This window comes from Rhinopithecus roxellana, chromosome 4 (assembly GCF_007565055.1).
Source record: "Rhinopithecus roxellana isolate Shanxi Qingling chromosome 4, ASM756505v1, whole genome shotgun sequence".
Classification (NCBI taxonomy): Eukaryota; Metazoa; Chordata; class Mammalia; order Primates; family Cercopithecidae; genus Rhinopithecus; species Rhinopithecus roxellana.
The window spans coordinates 37,159,703-37,175,819 of NC_044552.1; the positions used below are offsets into that span (position 1 = coordinate 37,159,703).

Genomic DNA, 16,117 nt, shown 5'->3' on the forward strand with positions numbered 1-16,117 from the left:
TCCATGTTGGGAAGGTGTTTTGATGTTACAGTAAAGAGTATGCATCTTATTTGGTAAGCAGTAAAAACCAATGGCAGAGTTTGTCCACAAATGAAAGAAAGGGCCAAAGAAAGAGAGACACAGGTTGAGCCAAAAGATAAAGTATATAGGTGGTGAGGTGAGAATTACACATGACAGGTGGTGGGTGAGTGTGTGGGATGGTCCCAGAAGAGGTGGGTGATAGGGACGTATGGGAGGATGGGTACAGGAGAGGGGGATGAGTTTAGAGGAAGGAGATATAAACATGTAGAGGATGGAGTGGGGAATCAGGCGACACTGATGGGTCAGGTGAGGAATTTTAGAGACATACTGGGAGTGGGGAAGATAAAGGGTGATGGAGACAGGTGAGTTTTATGGGAGCAGGTAAGGAGTGATGGGGCTGTGCTGGGAGATGGAGTCAAGTGAGTGGCAGAGAGCGGTAAGGAGAACCTGAGAGCTGGAGCGGGACAGCCCGAGAATCCCAGGGCTGGAGGAGAGCGGAGCGGGGCCGGCGGAACGTGATGTCAGAGGAGGAGCGGTGATGTCAGAGCGGGCAGCGGGCGGTGATGTCAGGGCTGGTGCTGATGCTGGCGGCGCAGTGCATTGTGGGCAGCTCCCCGCTCCGCCGCTGCCGCCGCCGTCGCCCTAGGAGGATCGGGGCCGGGCCGGGCCGGGATGGTCCGGGTCGGAAGGCCGCCGCCGCCGCCGCCGCCGGAGGGAGCGGGTCGCCCAACGCCGCACTGAGCCGCCCCCGCCCCGCCCCGGCCCCGGGGGATGCGCCGCCCCGAGCCGCTGCCTCCACCGCCGCCGCAGCCACAGCCGCAGCGGGCACAGAGCAGGTGAGGCGGGGCGGGGCGGGCCGGGGTCGGGGCGGGGGCTCCTTAGTGGGCTCAGGGGGCTCCGCCTGGCTGGCCTCCCAGCGCAGCCTTCTTGGGCTCCCCTCCGCGCTGCTGTCGCCGCCCGCTGGGCTGGGACGCTGGCCTACACCGCCTGGGCCGCGCCGAGGCCTGGAGCCGCTCCCTGTCCCCAGCACACAGACCTCCCTCCCCAACCCATCCTCCAGGCACTTTGCTCCTCCCCACTCACCTCTGTCCCCTGTCCCCATGACTTCACCCCTGGCTCTCCTGTCACCCCTGACGAGTCATTCGGCTGTCTCCGTAACCTCCCTCCCTGTCCTCAGTCCCTCCATGCCTCCCACCTGTCTTCTTACCTACTTCCTCACCCCCTCAACTGTGCCCAGAAATCCCTCCCATGGTCCTATCTCTTCTTTGCCTGTCATCGTTATCTCTCACCAGTCTCTATCCTACCCACCCCCCTCCTCTAATCCTGTTGCTCCTCATCCCTGACATTCCCCTCTGCCTCCCTCCACACCTCTTTCGCCTGTCCCCATCACCTCTCGCTGGTCTCCATCACCTCTCCTTACCTGGGCTCCCAGATTCCCACACACACCTGCTGACACCTTGCAGAGTTACACATCAACACTTGTATCCACAGGCCATGATGAGTTCCCACCACTTCCACGTACCCCTATGTACCATCACTGGCCCCACATGCTCCTACCTGCACTCTCTGACAGATATTCATACAAACTGCACAAGCCCTCGCCTTCACCATGCGCCCATGCTCCCATGGGCACATAGGGGCCTGAGGTGGCAGTAACGGGGCAACCAAGTGTCGCGTGTTTGTATTATCCAACCCAGTCTCTGCTGAGCGTAGTCCTCACACACAGAGAGAAGGATAGTGGAGAGGGAGAGGCAGGTAACCCTCATTTATCTTCCTGGCTCCACTCTTCCTTCTCTTGCCTCATCTGTTTCTTTTTGGTTTGCTCATCTATAAAATGGGAGCAGGACACAAATTTTCCTTATCAACCTAAGAGATCCACTGTCCCAGGACTGGAAAGCCCACCAGAGTTCACCCAGTTCAACTTCTGAAGGCTCCCTCCCACCAGTTCAATTGCTTCTTCAGTCTTGTCCTCAACCTGTCTCCTCCACCTTTATTCCAGAAGCCCCATCCCTACCTCTCCCTTCATCCTGCCATTGCCCTCACTGCCCTTCAAATTCCTGATGCCTCATATCCCACTTTGGCAGAAGGAGGGAAGTCCTGATGCTCTGAAGTTGTAAGGATTAGAAGAAACAGCTCAGCTTAGTCATTTGAAGAAAGAGAAAAGGAGTGGCAGCGTCCCTCCTCATGAAGATCCCTTCTCCATATGTCCACAGTGGCACATCGTGAATCGGAAGGTGGTTTCCACACCTCCACGTACCACCCTGTCCCCTATGGCAGGATGTCTAGATGCAGGAGCCCTGGGAAGTTATTTCATCCCAAGGAAAGGGGGGTTTATGTAGTTTCTACCCCATCTATAGATCTCTTTAGCCACCTTTCTCCCCCCACCCACAACCCCCAAACCCCAGCCTAAGTAACTTCCCTCTTTCTCTATTTGTGACTCTCCAGGGTCATCGTGAGGGCACAGTAGTGTGCTTCTAAAAAGTGTGAGGGAAAGAGAAGAGGAAAATATCCTGGTTCCAAATTCCGTCCTGGGTTGGCAGAGATCTCAGAAAGTCATGTCTTCTGGCCCCTTGCCTACACACATGCACATCACACACAGACACAAAACACACACAAGCACATACAGACACACAGATACATGTAGAAAAGCAGACAGACACACAGAAAAGATAGACAAAGAAAGACACACAAAGGCACATACACACACAGAAGGATACATGCACAGATACACACACAGACATATGCACACGCATACATGGGCATTTCTCCGGTAACATCTGCCTGGCTCTCCCAACCCCTGCCATTAGGAAACTCTCCCTGATATCCAACTTCTACCTGTCCTAATTCGAGGAGAGCTGTGTTCTTTCTTGTTGATTCCTAAGCAGACACAGAAAGGTGTGGTCAGAGGCTCTCTCACCCCATGCCCACCCAGACCTGCTGTTCCCTTTCACTCCTTCTGCTTTCTGCTAGGCCCCTCCCATTTTCCTGCCCTCCCCAATTCAGCCCACCTCTGTCCCTCTGGAGTGGCCACAAGGTTGCTGTCCATCTGACATCCATGTCTTGAGTCTGTCACCTGTGTTCACCTCATCTCTCATATCCTGACCTCCCAACCCCATGGCTGTGTCAGTGGGTTCAGCTCACCCTGAGAAAGGTGTGTGCCTCTCAGCACCTGCACCCCCCTCAGTTAACACCACCCTCAAAGGGCTTTAGTGCCTTCCCTCATTTTCTTGATTACCACATCTCTCAGGGCTGATTAGCAGGTCATGCTGGTGTCGGTGTCCCATGGGTCACCCCTTGGGTGGCAGGTCTTCCCTTTTCACTAAGCCTCCGTTGCACAGCTCCATGGACATTTTGTGACACAGGGACTCCCCTAAGGGGGAGCCAAGGCCCAGGCCTCCCCTACAAGGGAGAGGATCCCAGTCTGGTATGCTCCGTTGGTCAGCAAGTCTTCCTGGCATCAGTTAGCATATCTCTCTTTCCCTTCGGCCTGTTCACTGTCATTTTCCTCTTCTTCATTGGTCAACATGTGTGTCCTGTTGCTGATTTTAACTATCTCCAGTTCGTAGTCTGTAACTCCCTTGCACTGGCCTTTATACAATCTTTCCCCTGGTAATTCCTGGAGCATCTGTCCAGTGGGACCAGGAAGAATGCGGGGCAGGAGTGGAGCTCCTCTCCTCCATTATCTGCCAGGTGGTCCTGGGTCTGCAGCCCGCCCTCACAGCCCCTCCGCACTCCCCTAGGTAGATGGCCCCCTCAGGGCAGGCCCTGCGGACACCCCTCCCTCTGGCTGGCGGATGCAGTGCCTAGCGGCCGCCCTTAAGGACGAAACCAACATGAGTGGGGGAGGGGAGCAGGCCGACATCCTGCCGGCCAACTACGTGGTCAAGGATCGCTGGAAGGTGGTGAGTGAGTGACCCGGCGGGGCAGAGGGAGGGTAGCGGGGAGGGAGGCGAGGACCTGAAGACTTGTTAAAACCAGTGCCCTCCGCTCCCCTACCCTAAGAGGGAGGTGCCTCTAAGCTCATTTGCATACTGCTTGCAGGTCATTATTTTTGCCACCACATGTGGACAATAGCTTTCTCCCAGTGCCCTCTCTTCAGCCCCGCCCTCTATCACCCCTCTCCCCGCTAGGTCACGTTGGTCAGGCTAAGCCTGGAACAACTCCTGGTTGGATGCAGGAGCTGCAGAGGCCGGTGTGGGGAGGAGGAAGAGCGGTGGGGGAGGGAGCTTTTTCTCTGACGGACCTTGGAGAAGGGCAGTGGACGAGCATGTGTCCCTCCGCTTCCGCAGAGGACGGAAAGGCTTGTGTTTAGGGAAAGGCCCTGCAGGCTGCTCCCGCCGCACCCGCACTCCATCTTCTCCATCCAGCCTCCTCCCCTCGCCGGGTCCTGCGGCAGGTGCAGCACGGCGAGACTCCATCTCCCGGCGTGCCCTGCTCCTCCAGCCCAGGGCTTCGGGCTGCTGGGCCTGCTGGGAGTTGTAGTGTCAGCCCCCTCGGGAACCGGGCCTGCCTGGGAGGGGGCGCGTGAGGGCTGGGGGAATGATAGCGTTTGGGGAGGGAGACCTACTGTAAATCACACACCCTTTTTCCGTCACTTAATAGCGCTCTGGTGTCCTCTTATTGTGGGAGCAGGATAATGTGGGGCGGACTGTGGGCGGCAGTGTGGGGGAACCCGTGTGTGAGCCTGTGGGACTGCACCGGAGTGGGAAGCCAGGAGGAGGGGAGGGAGAACAACAGAGGTCAGGTACACTCCGAGTCGTGTGTATGTGCGTGTGTGTGTGTGCGTGTGTGCTTGCGAGTGTGCGCGCCCGCGTGCTTTAGTGGAGGGAGGCTCAGCTCACGGGAGTGCGGGGTTGGAGAGGAGGGTGAGGCCCGGGTGCAGGCGGGTCTCCACGGCAACAGCCATCGGCCGTGCAGGTCCCCTAGAAGCCTAGAAAAAGGCAACGGTGGCGGCGTTTTCAGAGATGTCTCTGGGACTGGGGGTTGGGAGTGAAAGGGGTGAAGAGGAGGAGACTTCTAGGGGTCCTCAAGGGATGAGGAAATGGGCTGTTTCTGTCCCGAGGGGGGACTTCTTGAGAGGGAGAGTACAGAAATGGGGGAGGAAGAGCCAGGGAGGTAATAAAAGGAACAAGGATCTGGCAAAGAGAGGAGTGTTCCTCCGAGACCTCGGGGCCTCTGGCACCCGAGCTTAGTTTCTGGCGGATTGGAGGTAGAATGACATTTACACCGAAGTGATGAGGGAAAGACAGTTTTTACACACATGTGAGTTTAGGCTAGAACTTTTTTGTGATTTCTGAGGGAAGGCGTGGAAGATGAGTGGGGAGCGAAATGGAGCGGGTAGCTGGGGGGAGGGCAAGCATATCGACCTCTCCTCACCGCCGACCCCCGCCCCTGGAGAGTTAGAGAGGGTGAGGGGCCACATGCCTCCCTTCAACCTGTTCCCGGAGAGGATGGCACTGAGGTGGGAGGCAGAGCTCAAGAACCAAGGCAAACTGCCCATAGATCTCGGTGGCCAGGAGAAAATGGGGGTCAGTGGCACTAGATGTGGCATTTAAAAATAAATACAGGGACCAGGCATGGTGGCCCACACATGTAATCCCAGCACTTTGGGAGGCCGAGGTGGGAGGATCACTTGCGGTCACGAGTTTGAGACCAGGCTGGCCAACATGGTGAAACCTCATCTCTACTAAAAATACAAAAATTGGCCGGGCCAGGCGGCGGGCGCCTGTAATCCCAGCTACCCGGGAGGCTGAGGCAGGAGAATCACTTGAACCTGGGAGGCAGAGGTTGCAGTGAGCTGAGATCATGCCATTGTACTCCAGCCTGGGTGACAGAGCGAGACTCTGCCTCTAAATAAATAAATAAATAAATACATCCTCAATACTTGGCAGGCTGAAGCAGGAGGATCGCTTGAGCCCAGGAGTTCAAATCCAGCTTGGTTAACCTGTCTCTAAAAACATAAAATAAAATAATAACATTTTATTCATCTTGAGGGGTGCTTCTCAGAATCAGAATAGCAAACAATAATGGTAATAATGACTTAGTATTTGCTTTGAGCATTCACTGTTTTCAGGCACTGTGCAAAATGCCTTATGTGCATTGTCTCAAGAACTTACCAAGTAGATTTGTATTCCCATTTATTAATCCCATTTCACAGGTGTGGAAACTGAGGAAATTGCTTAGCTAATTTGCCAAGTCTCCATGACTAGGTCTGTCTGACAAGAATCAGCCCATCCAAGAATCAGGACCACTGAGCCGAAGAAACCTTTGTGACCAATTCTAGTCCAACTGTCTTCATTTTACAGAGGAGGAAGAGTGGAGGCTCAGAGAGTTTATGAAACTCACCCCAGGCCACCCAGAGCTGCCCAAGAAACCAGGTCTCCTTCCTCCCGAGGACCAATGCTGATCCTATTGTGTCATATTTCTCCTCTAGTTTAGGGAGGTCCTTCAGCAGGGCCTGGGATCATGTAAAATTTAGCGGGAGTGAAGAAAAAGGAGATTGAGAGAATATTCCTATTAGTGGACTGTGGGCAGGGCCACATTGTGACTTTCTTGGACCCCTTCCTCCATAAGAAAGTACTTAAAATTGTATTTTATGACTGCATTGGTATAAAGATGAATATATTAATATTATATACTAGATTGTTCTCTTTGACCTAAAGGTTCATTTTTTTCCCCTGATGATTTTTTATTTTATTTTATTTTTTTTTGAGACAGGGTCTCACTCTGTCTTGAGTGTAGTGATGAGATCTCGGCTCACTGCAACCTCTGCCTCCCAGATTCAAGCAATTCTTTTTTTTTTTTTTTTTTTTTTTTGAGACGGAGTCTCGCTCTGCTGCCCAGGCTGGAGTGCAGTGGCCGGATCTCAGCTCACTGCAAGCTCCGCCTCCTGGGTTCACGCCATTCTCCTGCCTCAGCCTCCCGAGTAGCTGGGACTACAGGCGCCCGCCAGGTCGCCCGGCTAGTTTTTTGTATTTTTAGTAGAGACGGGGTTTCACCATGTTAGCCAGGATGGTCTCGATCTCCTGACCTCGTGATCCGCCCGTCTCGGCCTCCCAAAGTGCTGGGATTACAGGCTTGAGCCACCGCGCCCGGCCGATTCAGGCAATTCTTATGCCTCAGTCTCTTGAGTAGTTGGGATTACAGACACCCGCCATCACACCTGTCTAATTTTTGTATTTTTAGTAGAGACGGGGTTTCCCCATGTTGGCCAGGCTGGTCTCAAACTCCTGACCTCAAGTGATCCACCCTCCTCATCCTCCTAAAGTACTGGGATTACAGGCATGAGGCACCATACCCAGCCTCCTTTATGATTTTAAAAGAAATTAAAACATTTTCATGGACCCCCTAGAGTTATCAGGGGCCTAGTCACTGTGTCTCATGTATAAGTCTGCCCTAGCTGTGGTGAAAAGGAGAAGGGATGTTGGTGGAGTGGGTGGTGAAGACACCCAGTTCCCTGTCTTATGGAAGTTCCATAATGGGTGGGGGGTGGGTGGGGAAGGAGGGGAGTAAAGAAGGAGAAATAGGCTCTGCTGGGAAACGAAGGTGGTAGAGAAATACCCCAGGGCACCCTGGGAAATTGGGAAGTAGGTGTCATAAATGTCTTGGCTGTCCCGAGCCTTCCTGACATCTCTAGCAATGATTTCGGAGCCCGGCAGATCTGGGCTTGAATCTCAGCACTCACACTTTTAATGTTGATGGGTCCACAGTTTCTGTAACATTATGGATTCTGCAACATTACGGATTCTGCATTTGATTGCCTGGGTTTAAATGAAACCTGGCTTTGCTTTTTTTTTTTTTTTTTTTTTTGAGACGGAGTTTCTCTCTTGTTTCACAGGCTGGAGTGCAATGGTGCGATCTTGGCTCACTGCAGCCTCCGCCTCCCAGGTTCAAGCGATTCTTCTGCCTCAGCTTCCCAGGTAGCTGGGATTACAGGTGCCCACCACCACGCCCCGCTAGTGTTTTGTAGTTTTAGATAGAGATAGGATTTCGCCATGTTGGCCAGGCTGGGCTCAAACTCCTGGCCTCAGGTGATCTACCCGCTTCAGCCTCCCAAAGTGTTGAGATTACAGGCATGAGCTACCGTGCTTGGACCTGCCTTTGCTGTTAACTAGCAGTGTGGCGTGGGAAAAGGTATTGCACTTCCCATGCCTTGGTTTTCCTTCTGTGCAAAATGGGGAATCACATGACCTTCATCACCTGTGTTGCCAGGAGCCTTTGGGGATTAACTGAGATGACATCTGTGAGAAAAAGATGTGGTTGTCCCCTCCCCTTTGCCCTTTCCTCTGTTCTCACACAAACAAACCATAAAGGAATCTAGAAGATACTTGCATCTCCCCAGAGTTTAAAGTACCCCAGAGGCAGACAAGCTGTTGTTTCCCGTGAGTCTGAGTCTGTGCCCTCCTGGCTCTGAAATCCTGCCTTTAAATTTCATCTCCAGGAGAAAGGAACTCTGGTTTCTCACTGTTCTTCCTCCTTCCTCTTTCCCTGTCTCCTTCCCAGACACAAGCACCTTGAAGTTCCCACCCAGCATTCTGCTTCTTTTCCAAATCTTCCCTTCCTGCTCCTGTCTCTTTCTGGAGTGAGTTCAGTGGTAACCTGGGAACTCCCAGCCCTCCAGCTCTGCCTGGTCAGTCTTCCTCCCTCCATTCCTCAGTGTCAACCACCACTAAACAATCACAAGGCATCTGAGGGCTGAACAGATGTTTGGGGCAGGTTCAGAGATGCAGGAGGCTGAGCGGCCAGAGTCTGCAGGTTGATCAGAGTTATAAGCCAGCAGGACAGAATGAGGGTTTGGGAAGGTGCACAGAGCGGACAGGCCCCCACTGAGGCAGCTCCCCGAGGGGGTGAGCATCAAGCTCTCCATCCTTCTTTCTTTTTTTTTTCGGTGGACCTCCTCTGAGGTCATGTACATCTTTCTTAAACCAAACCAGTCTCAGCTTGGAAATCAGCACCTTCTCCCTGCTCCCCATACCTGCCAGCAGATCCCTCACCCTCCAGGACCCCCGGGCCTCTGAGCTGAAATGATTTTGAGACCCTCCCCAGAACTCAGCTTTGCTCGGCTCCCTGCCAGCTCTTCCTTTACTTTATTGTGGTTCTCCTCCCCGCCTTTCTCATGCCTGCTTTGGGAGGCTGGAGTGGGAGGCCAAGAGGGTCAGACTGCGGCTCCATTCCCTCTAGGCCCCGGTCCCACCACGCTCCCACAGTACCCCCTGCCCTGGAGAAGAGGCTCATTCTGGTTGTCGGCATCTGACCTAGGGAGTGATGTGAGCTTCCGCAGTGAGCATGGGCCACGAACACCCTTTGTTGAATCCCCTTGCCCAAATACTCTCTCCTTCTTATGACTCTCGGGGGGCTGCCAACCCCAGGAAGTGCCTGCTTCCCCAGGTAATCAATCCGCCCTGAGGATGGGAGGTCCTGGAATTGGTTTTCCTTCTGGATAGGGGTTGCTCAATCTACACAGGGGATGGGGGAACATAATATTTGTTGTCCTTCTAGAGAAGAAAAGGTCAAGGGCAGTCCAGGGTCCCCTCAGAATCCTACATTAGGCTTTCTCCATATCTATATGGGGTCACAGGTCTTTTACCCTTTCCTACTACCCACTCTGACATCTGGCCTTGTGTGTGTGTGTGTGTGTGTGTGTGTGTGTGTGTGTGTGTGTGTGTGCTCAGGAGCTGAGATGTCTGTCCCAGGGCACTAGGAGAGGAGCTGGGGTGCTGATGGGGTGGGGCAAAGAAGAGAGACATGAGGTTCTCCCCTTCAAAGATACCCCCTTCTGGCCGGGCGTGGTGGCTTATGCCTGTAATCCCAGCGCTTTGGGAGGCCAAGGCGGCTGGATCACCTGAGGTCAGGAGTTTGACACCAGCCTGGGCAACATGGTGAAACCCCGTATCTACTGAAAATATAAAAAATTAGGACGGCGTGGTGGCAGGTACCTGTGGTCCCAGCTTCTCAGGAGACTTGGGCATGAGAATTGCTTGAACACGGGAGGCAGAGGTTGCAGTGAGCCGAGATTGCACCACTGCACTCCAGCCTGGGCAACAAAGTGAGACTCCATCTCAAAAAAAAAGAAAAAAAAAGATACCCCACTTCCCCACCAATGAAGGATGCAACTCAGCAGCGGGTGGGATGAGGAGCTGTTCAGACTGATCCCTGAACACCCTATCCCCTCATCTTCATAGCTGAAAAAGATCGGGGGCGGGGGCTTTGGTGAGATCTACGAGGCCATGGACCTGCTGACCAGGGAGAACGTGGCCCTCAAGGTGGAGTCAGCCCAGCAGCCCAAGCAGGTCCTCAAGATGGAGGTGGCTGTGCTGAAGAAGCTGCAAGGTTCGGGCCTTGGGCAGGGGAATGGGAGGGAAGAGATGATGAAGGCAGGGGCTAAGAGAGGCGATGAGATCAGAAGCTGGGGTGAGGGAGGAGATGTGGTGTGGTAGAGGGAAGAGGGGATGGAGCCAGGAGCTAAGGGGGAGGTGATGGAGCCACAGTCTAAGAGAGATGGGACTGGGGTCTAAGAGAGTGATGGAGCAGAAGGCCGGGTTGGTGATCAAAGAAGTGATGAAGCTGGAGTCTAGGAAACATGATGAGGCTAGGGCCAGGGAGGTGGCAAGAGAGGCACTCACAGGGCCAGGAATCAAGAGGGACCAGAAATCAAGAGTGCACTAGGAACCCATCTTAGAGTTGGAAGTGAGGCAGAAAGAATAACAGCTGGAAGATCTGTGTCTTTGCCCCTCAGGGAAGGACCATGTGTGCAGGTTCATTGGCTGTGGCAGGAACGAGAAGTTTAACTATGTAGTGATGCAGCTCCAGGTGAGTCCCTGTGGCCCATCCTCCCTCCCCTCTCTAAGTGCTTGGGCTGTGACTCCAGGGTAGGAGAAAGGAAGGGAGACTGTGGCCCTGGGAGAGGGGAGTGGGCACGACCCTTTGGGGGTGTGACTGGGAAGAGTATCACAATGGCGGTGTCTGGGATGGCAGCTGAGGGTGAGTCTACCCCCCACCTCCACCCCGATGCAGGGCCGCAACCTGGCCGACCTGCGCCGCAGCCAGCCGCGAGGCACCTTCACGCTGAGCACCACGTTGCGGCTGGGCAAGCAGATCTTGGAGTCCATCGAGGCCATCCACTCTGTGGGCTTCCTGCATCGTGACATCAAGCCTGTGAGCACTGCCCCAACACGCCTCTCTGTTCCCTCCTCCAGAACACACCCCCAACTCTCTCCCTGGGTCTCCTGGTTTCTCCTCTGCAACCATGGTTGGGACTTGTGATGGGACAGCCTCTTCTCCCCAAGCCCCTCCTGCTCTCCTTCCCAGGCCCCATCTCTTCCTCTCCCCTGCTTCCCAGGAGCATGCACCCCTGCCTGCCCCTCGGCCATGCCCAGGCCTCTCCTCTGTTCTTCCCTTCTGTTCCTTATCCCTTGCCCCTGACCTGAGAGTCCTGGAACCTAGGAAGGTGAAGGGGGCTGGAAAAGGATGGAGGGATCGAGGGAAGGAGACTGAGGGGCTGGGGCTTGGCAAGGAGTTCCAAGTAGCTGATTTTGTGGCATCTTGAATCTTTGTGCTAGGAAAAATCTCCTACTTAAAGAGATGAAAACTGAGGCCCAGAAAGGTTAGTTGAATGGCGCAAGGTCACCCAGCAGGCCTGCTGCCTTGGGCAGCCACACCAGTAACACCAAATCACACTGCCCTGCTGGGGAGTCCCAAAAATGTGGAGCCGGGCAGACTTGGCTGAGTCACCACTTGCTGTGTGATCTCAGAGATGCTCCCCAAGCCCTTTGACCTTCAGTTTCCTCATCTCTATAATGGGGATGATCACACCCACCCCTCAGATGAGAGGCTGTGACCTGGTGCACACATGTGAATACTGACATTTCCTTGCGGGCGAGTGAATGTGGGGCTGAAGGCCCTTCACCAGCTGCAGAGCTGTTTCTTGGTACCCCTTGAGGTTGCCCAGCTGGGGTTGGGGCCCCCAGGGCTCACAGCTGCTGTCTCCCCTAGTCAAACTTTGCCATGGGCAGGCTGCCCTCCACCTACAGGAAGTGCTATATGCTGGACTTCGGGCTGGCCCGGCAGTACACCAACACCACGGGGGATGTGCGGCCCGTGAGTACCGTCGGGGCGGGGAGGACAGTGGAGGACTCCCCCTTACTCCCAGATCTGGGGACCCTTCACCCACTTTTCTTGCGCCAGCCTAAGCTGGCCTGGCCTTGTGTTCAGTGTCAGCACCACCCAGCTCTGGGGTCCACACTCGGCCTGTCCCCTCTCTCTGTTAGCCTGTACTCTTGGGGAATGCCACATCCATAACTTGTGATTTTCCTGCCCCCTCTGGGCAGGGAGCAGGGTCAGCAGGCGGGTTTAGGACTGGAAGGTCAGAGAGCAAGCCCGCCTCGTCAGCCAGGGGAGGTGGTCAGGGTGAAGAGTTAGACTTGGCAGCAGGGTTGAGAGGTGGCTGAGATGAGGGCATAGTGGGTGACGTTCTTGGTGGTCTCCCTTCTGCAGCCTCGGAATGTGGCCGGGTTTCGAGGAACTGTTCGCTATGCCTCGGTCAATGCCCACAAGAACCGGGTGAGTGGCAAAGACCGGGCTGCGGGATGTGGAGGTGGGAGGGGCAAGGTCGGGGTGCAGTGTGCTGATGGGGAGGGGTGGGGAGAGGAGAGTGGGGCAGGGGCTGCAATCTGCCACCCCAGAGACCCTCGGTTGGAGGAAGGCCCCTCTGTGGCAGACTCAGCATCCCCTTCTTCATTTGTTTCGGGAACCCCATCCTCTCTGTTCTCACTACAGACCCCTGTCGGGTGAGGAAGCACACGCGGTACTTTTGGCTATGGGACTCGTATGTGTGTTGGAGGGTTGGGGACGGAGCTGTGGCCTCAGGGAGACCCCAGTTCTGTCCTTAGAGGACTGGGTGTCAGGCCTCCCTGACAGATGCCCCTCAGAGAAGGGTCAGCCATCCATTCCCAGGGAAGGACCTGAGAGCTGCAGGTGACTCCCTCCCCCCACCTCCAGGAGATGGGCCGCCACGATGACCTGTGGTCCCTATTCTACATGCTGGTGGAGTTTGCGGTGGGCCAGCTGCCCTGGAGGAAGATCAAGGACAAGGTGAGCCCCAGGCAGCTGGGTCTGAAGTGGCAGAAGGGGTTTGGGGGCAGCTGGGGCTCCATCTCCCCGTGGCCTCTTGCCTCTAGGAGCAGGTAGGGATGATCAAGGAGAAGTATGAGCACCGGATGCTGCTGAAGCACATGCCGTCAGAGTTCCACCTCTTCCTGGACCACATTGCCAGCCTCGACTACTTTACCAAGCCCGACTACCAGGTGGGAGCCTGCTACCCTGCCCCTGCTCCCTAGACACCACTCTGTAGGTGACTGCCCCCAGCAGACCTCGCTCCTGCTGAGGTTCCACAGCTCCACCTTGTCCCCAAGCCTCTCCCCCTGGTCTTCTAATTGCATTAAAGGCATGGATGCTCTTGTAAACTAGTCACAGCCAAGATTTATCAAGAGCTTACCCTGTTCTCAGTGCTTTTCATGTATTAACTCATTTAAGCTTCCAAGCAAGCCTTTGATGATAATGAACGCTCCTTATATTTTTATTCCAGCTCTCTCTCTCTTTTTTTTTTTTTTTTTTTTTTTTGGGACAGAGTCTTGCTCTGTCACCCAGGCTGGAGTGCGGTGGCGCGACCTCTGCTCACTGCAGCCTCCACCGCCCAGGTTCAAGCAATTCGCCTGCCTCAGCCTCCCGAATAGCTGAGACTATAGGCATGTGCCACCACGCCCGGCTAATTTTTGTAGTTTTAGTTGAGACGGGGTTTTACCATGTTGGTCAGGTGAACTCGAGCTCCTGACCTTGTGATCCACTTGCGTCAGCCCCGCAAGGTGCTGGGCTTACAGGCGTGAGCCACTGTGCCCAGCCCCAGCTCTTAACAATTAATGAAGCTGGCTGGTGCGGTGGTTCACACCTGTAATCCCAGCACTTTGGGAGACCGAGGCGGGCGGGTCACTTGAGATCAGGAGTTCAAGACCAGCCTGGCCAACATGGTGAAACCCTGTTTCTACTAAAAATACAAAAATTAGCCAGGCGAGATGGTGGGTACCTGTAATCCCAGCTACTCAGTACGCTGAGGTATAAGAATCGCTTGAACTTGGGAGTTGGAGGTTGCAGTGAGCTAAGATTAAACCACAGCACTCCCGCCTGGGTGACAGAGCAAGACTCCATCTCAAACAAACAAACAAATAAACAAAAACAATTAATGAAGCCAAATGCTTTTAAGTACTTTACAAGACAACTCTGCGGGAGGCAAGTGGGATGATCATGCCCATTTCACAGATGAGGGAACTGAGGCCTAATATTGTGGTTAGGAGCAGGGCTGGGCTCAGGCACATCTTCTGACTCCGAGTCCAGTGCTCTTTCCAAGCCTCCATCACCACACCCCATGGGACCCACTGACCCTGATCAGAGAATGGGGAAAACTTCAGCAGTGTTCTGCCTGGGATCCACTATGTACGAGGCACGCTGCTGTGCACTGTGGGAGCAGAAATAGCCTCAGACACACAGGACGCACTCAATCAAGCGGGTCCTGTCAGCAGAGAGAACCTGCCCTGTGCTCTGGAGACAGCCAAGCCAGAAGTAGAGTGTTCTGGGGACTTCAGAGGGTCTATAGCTGTCTGCCACCTCCTGAACCCAGAGCCTCACAGAGACGCCCCCTGATCTTGGCTTAGCCTCATGGGATCCCCAAGGCCACACAGCTGCAAGCACCCCCCAGGCTGGGGCCCTGTGCTGGCTGCCAGGGATGCAGAGTTGACAGATAGGCATGTGGACAATTCAAACGGATGCACTGTGCCCTGTAGGGCAGCTGTATGGTGGACAGAATATACGGTGAAGAGAAGGGAAGCTGCAGAGAGGAGAGGATGAGTGGGAGAGGCGCCCCAGCAGAGGGGCAGTCTGCATAGAGGCAGCACCCATGCGTGGGTTTGGAAACTCCCAGTGGTTTAGGGTTGCCGACATGGTGGAAATGGCAGAGGAGGTTTGGAGATGGTAACTAGGGGACAGATCTCAGAGGGTTCATGTCCAGTCAGTGGGGCTTAATCCAAGATGATAATTTGCATGTTGATTTGCATATCATGTGCATGTTTTCATTTAAAATCAAGGTACCCTTCTCCTCCCAATGCCCCCTCCCGGGCCATTCCTGTCCTGGAAAGTTCCTGTCTTCCTCCTATGATCCCAGCAATTGCCCCTTCCTCCTGGCTAGCCCCCGGATCACCTCTTTGTCCTCCCACCACCCTCACCCCCTGCAGTTGATCATGTCGGTGTTTGAGAACAGCATGAAGGAACGGGGCATTGCTGAAAATGAGGCCTTTGACTGGGAGAAGGCAGGCACCGATGCCCTCCTGTCCACGAGCACCTCTACCCCACCCCAGCAGAACACCCGGCAGACGGCAGCCATGTTTGGGTGAGTCTCAGGAAGGGGAGCCACCAGCCACTGCCTGGAGCTGTTACCTAAGAGGGCAGGTGGTCCTCTCCTCTCCTCTCTTCCTACCTGGACTCGCTTGGCTGTCTTTCCTATCCTTAGTGGAGTTCGGGACTTCGGGAAACTCTGCCACATCTCCACCCTCAATCTGATCATAGAGTGGGCATCTTCCTCAGTGGGTCCCTGGGGGAGCAGGGAACCCCAAGTGAAATTACCTGAGGCCCACAGTTTATCTCTTTCTTATCATGCATATGCATGAATTTAATGGCCGTGTCTTGAGGCCATACACCTGAAAGTTACAGCTCCTTTCCTCAAAGCACTCTCAGCCAAGTCTGGGATGTTTGAAATCGATGGGTCAGCAATTTCAGAACCATGTAACGGGCACAAAGACACAGGTGGTCCAGGGAGGAGCTGGAGTTAGAAGGGGCTCTCCACCCAGCCCCAGGAGCGAGCCAAGGAGAGAAGTGGGCAGGGGCTTCTGGGGACACGTTTAGGGAGGAGACTTAACAGGACGTGGTAGCACATTACAGTGCCCAGACATTGCTTAAAGAACTCTAAAGTTTAATCATCAAAGAAGATTAAATTTAAAAAAATTTAAGTGTATATTCAGGGCAACTTCCATCTATGCTCCCAGACTGCAAAATA

General features: G+C 54.5%; 1 protein-coding gene across 1 annotated transcript in view; it reads left to right on the top strand.

Annotated features, from left to right (window-relative positions):
- The first annotated feature begins 626 nt into the window (after nucleotides 1-626).
- Nucleotides 627-16,117, top strand: part of TTBK1 (tau tubulin kinase 1) — a 45,788-nt gene continuing 30,297 nt past the window's right edge. The window contains exons 1-10 of the mRNA XM_010369715.2: nucleotides 627-857; nucleotides 3,762-3,923; nucleotides 10,203-10,350; nucleotides 10,757-10,830; nucleotides 11,035-11,175; nucleotides 12,013-12,117; nucleotides 12,514-12,579; nucleotides 13,018-13,110; nucleotides 13,197-13,322; nucleotides 15,300-15,454. Coding sequence (XP_010368017.1) covers nucleotides 3,816-3,923; nucleotides 10,203-10,350; nucleotides 10,757-10,830; nucleotides 11,035-11,175; nucleotides 12,013-12,117; nucleotides 12,514-12,579; nucleotides 13,018-13,110; nucleotides 13,197-13,322; nucleotides 15,300-15,454 — 1,016 coding nt within the window. The 5' untranslated portion in view covers nucleotides 627-857; nucleotides 3,762-3,815. The remainder of the gene's footprint in view (nucleotides 858-3,761; nucleotides 3,924-10,202; nucleotides 10,351-10,756; nucleotides 10,831-11,034; nucleotides 11,176-12,012; nucleotides 12,118-12,513; nucleotides 12,580-13,017; nucleotides 13,111-13,196; nucleotides 13,323-15,299; nucleotides 15,455-16,117) is intronic.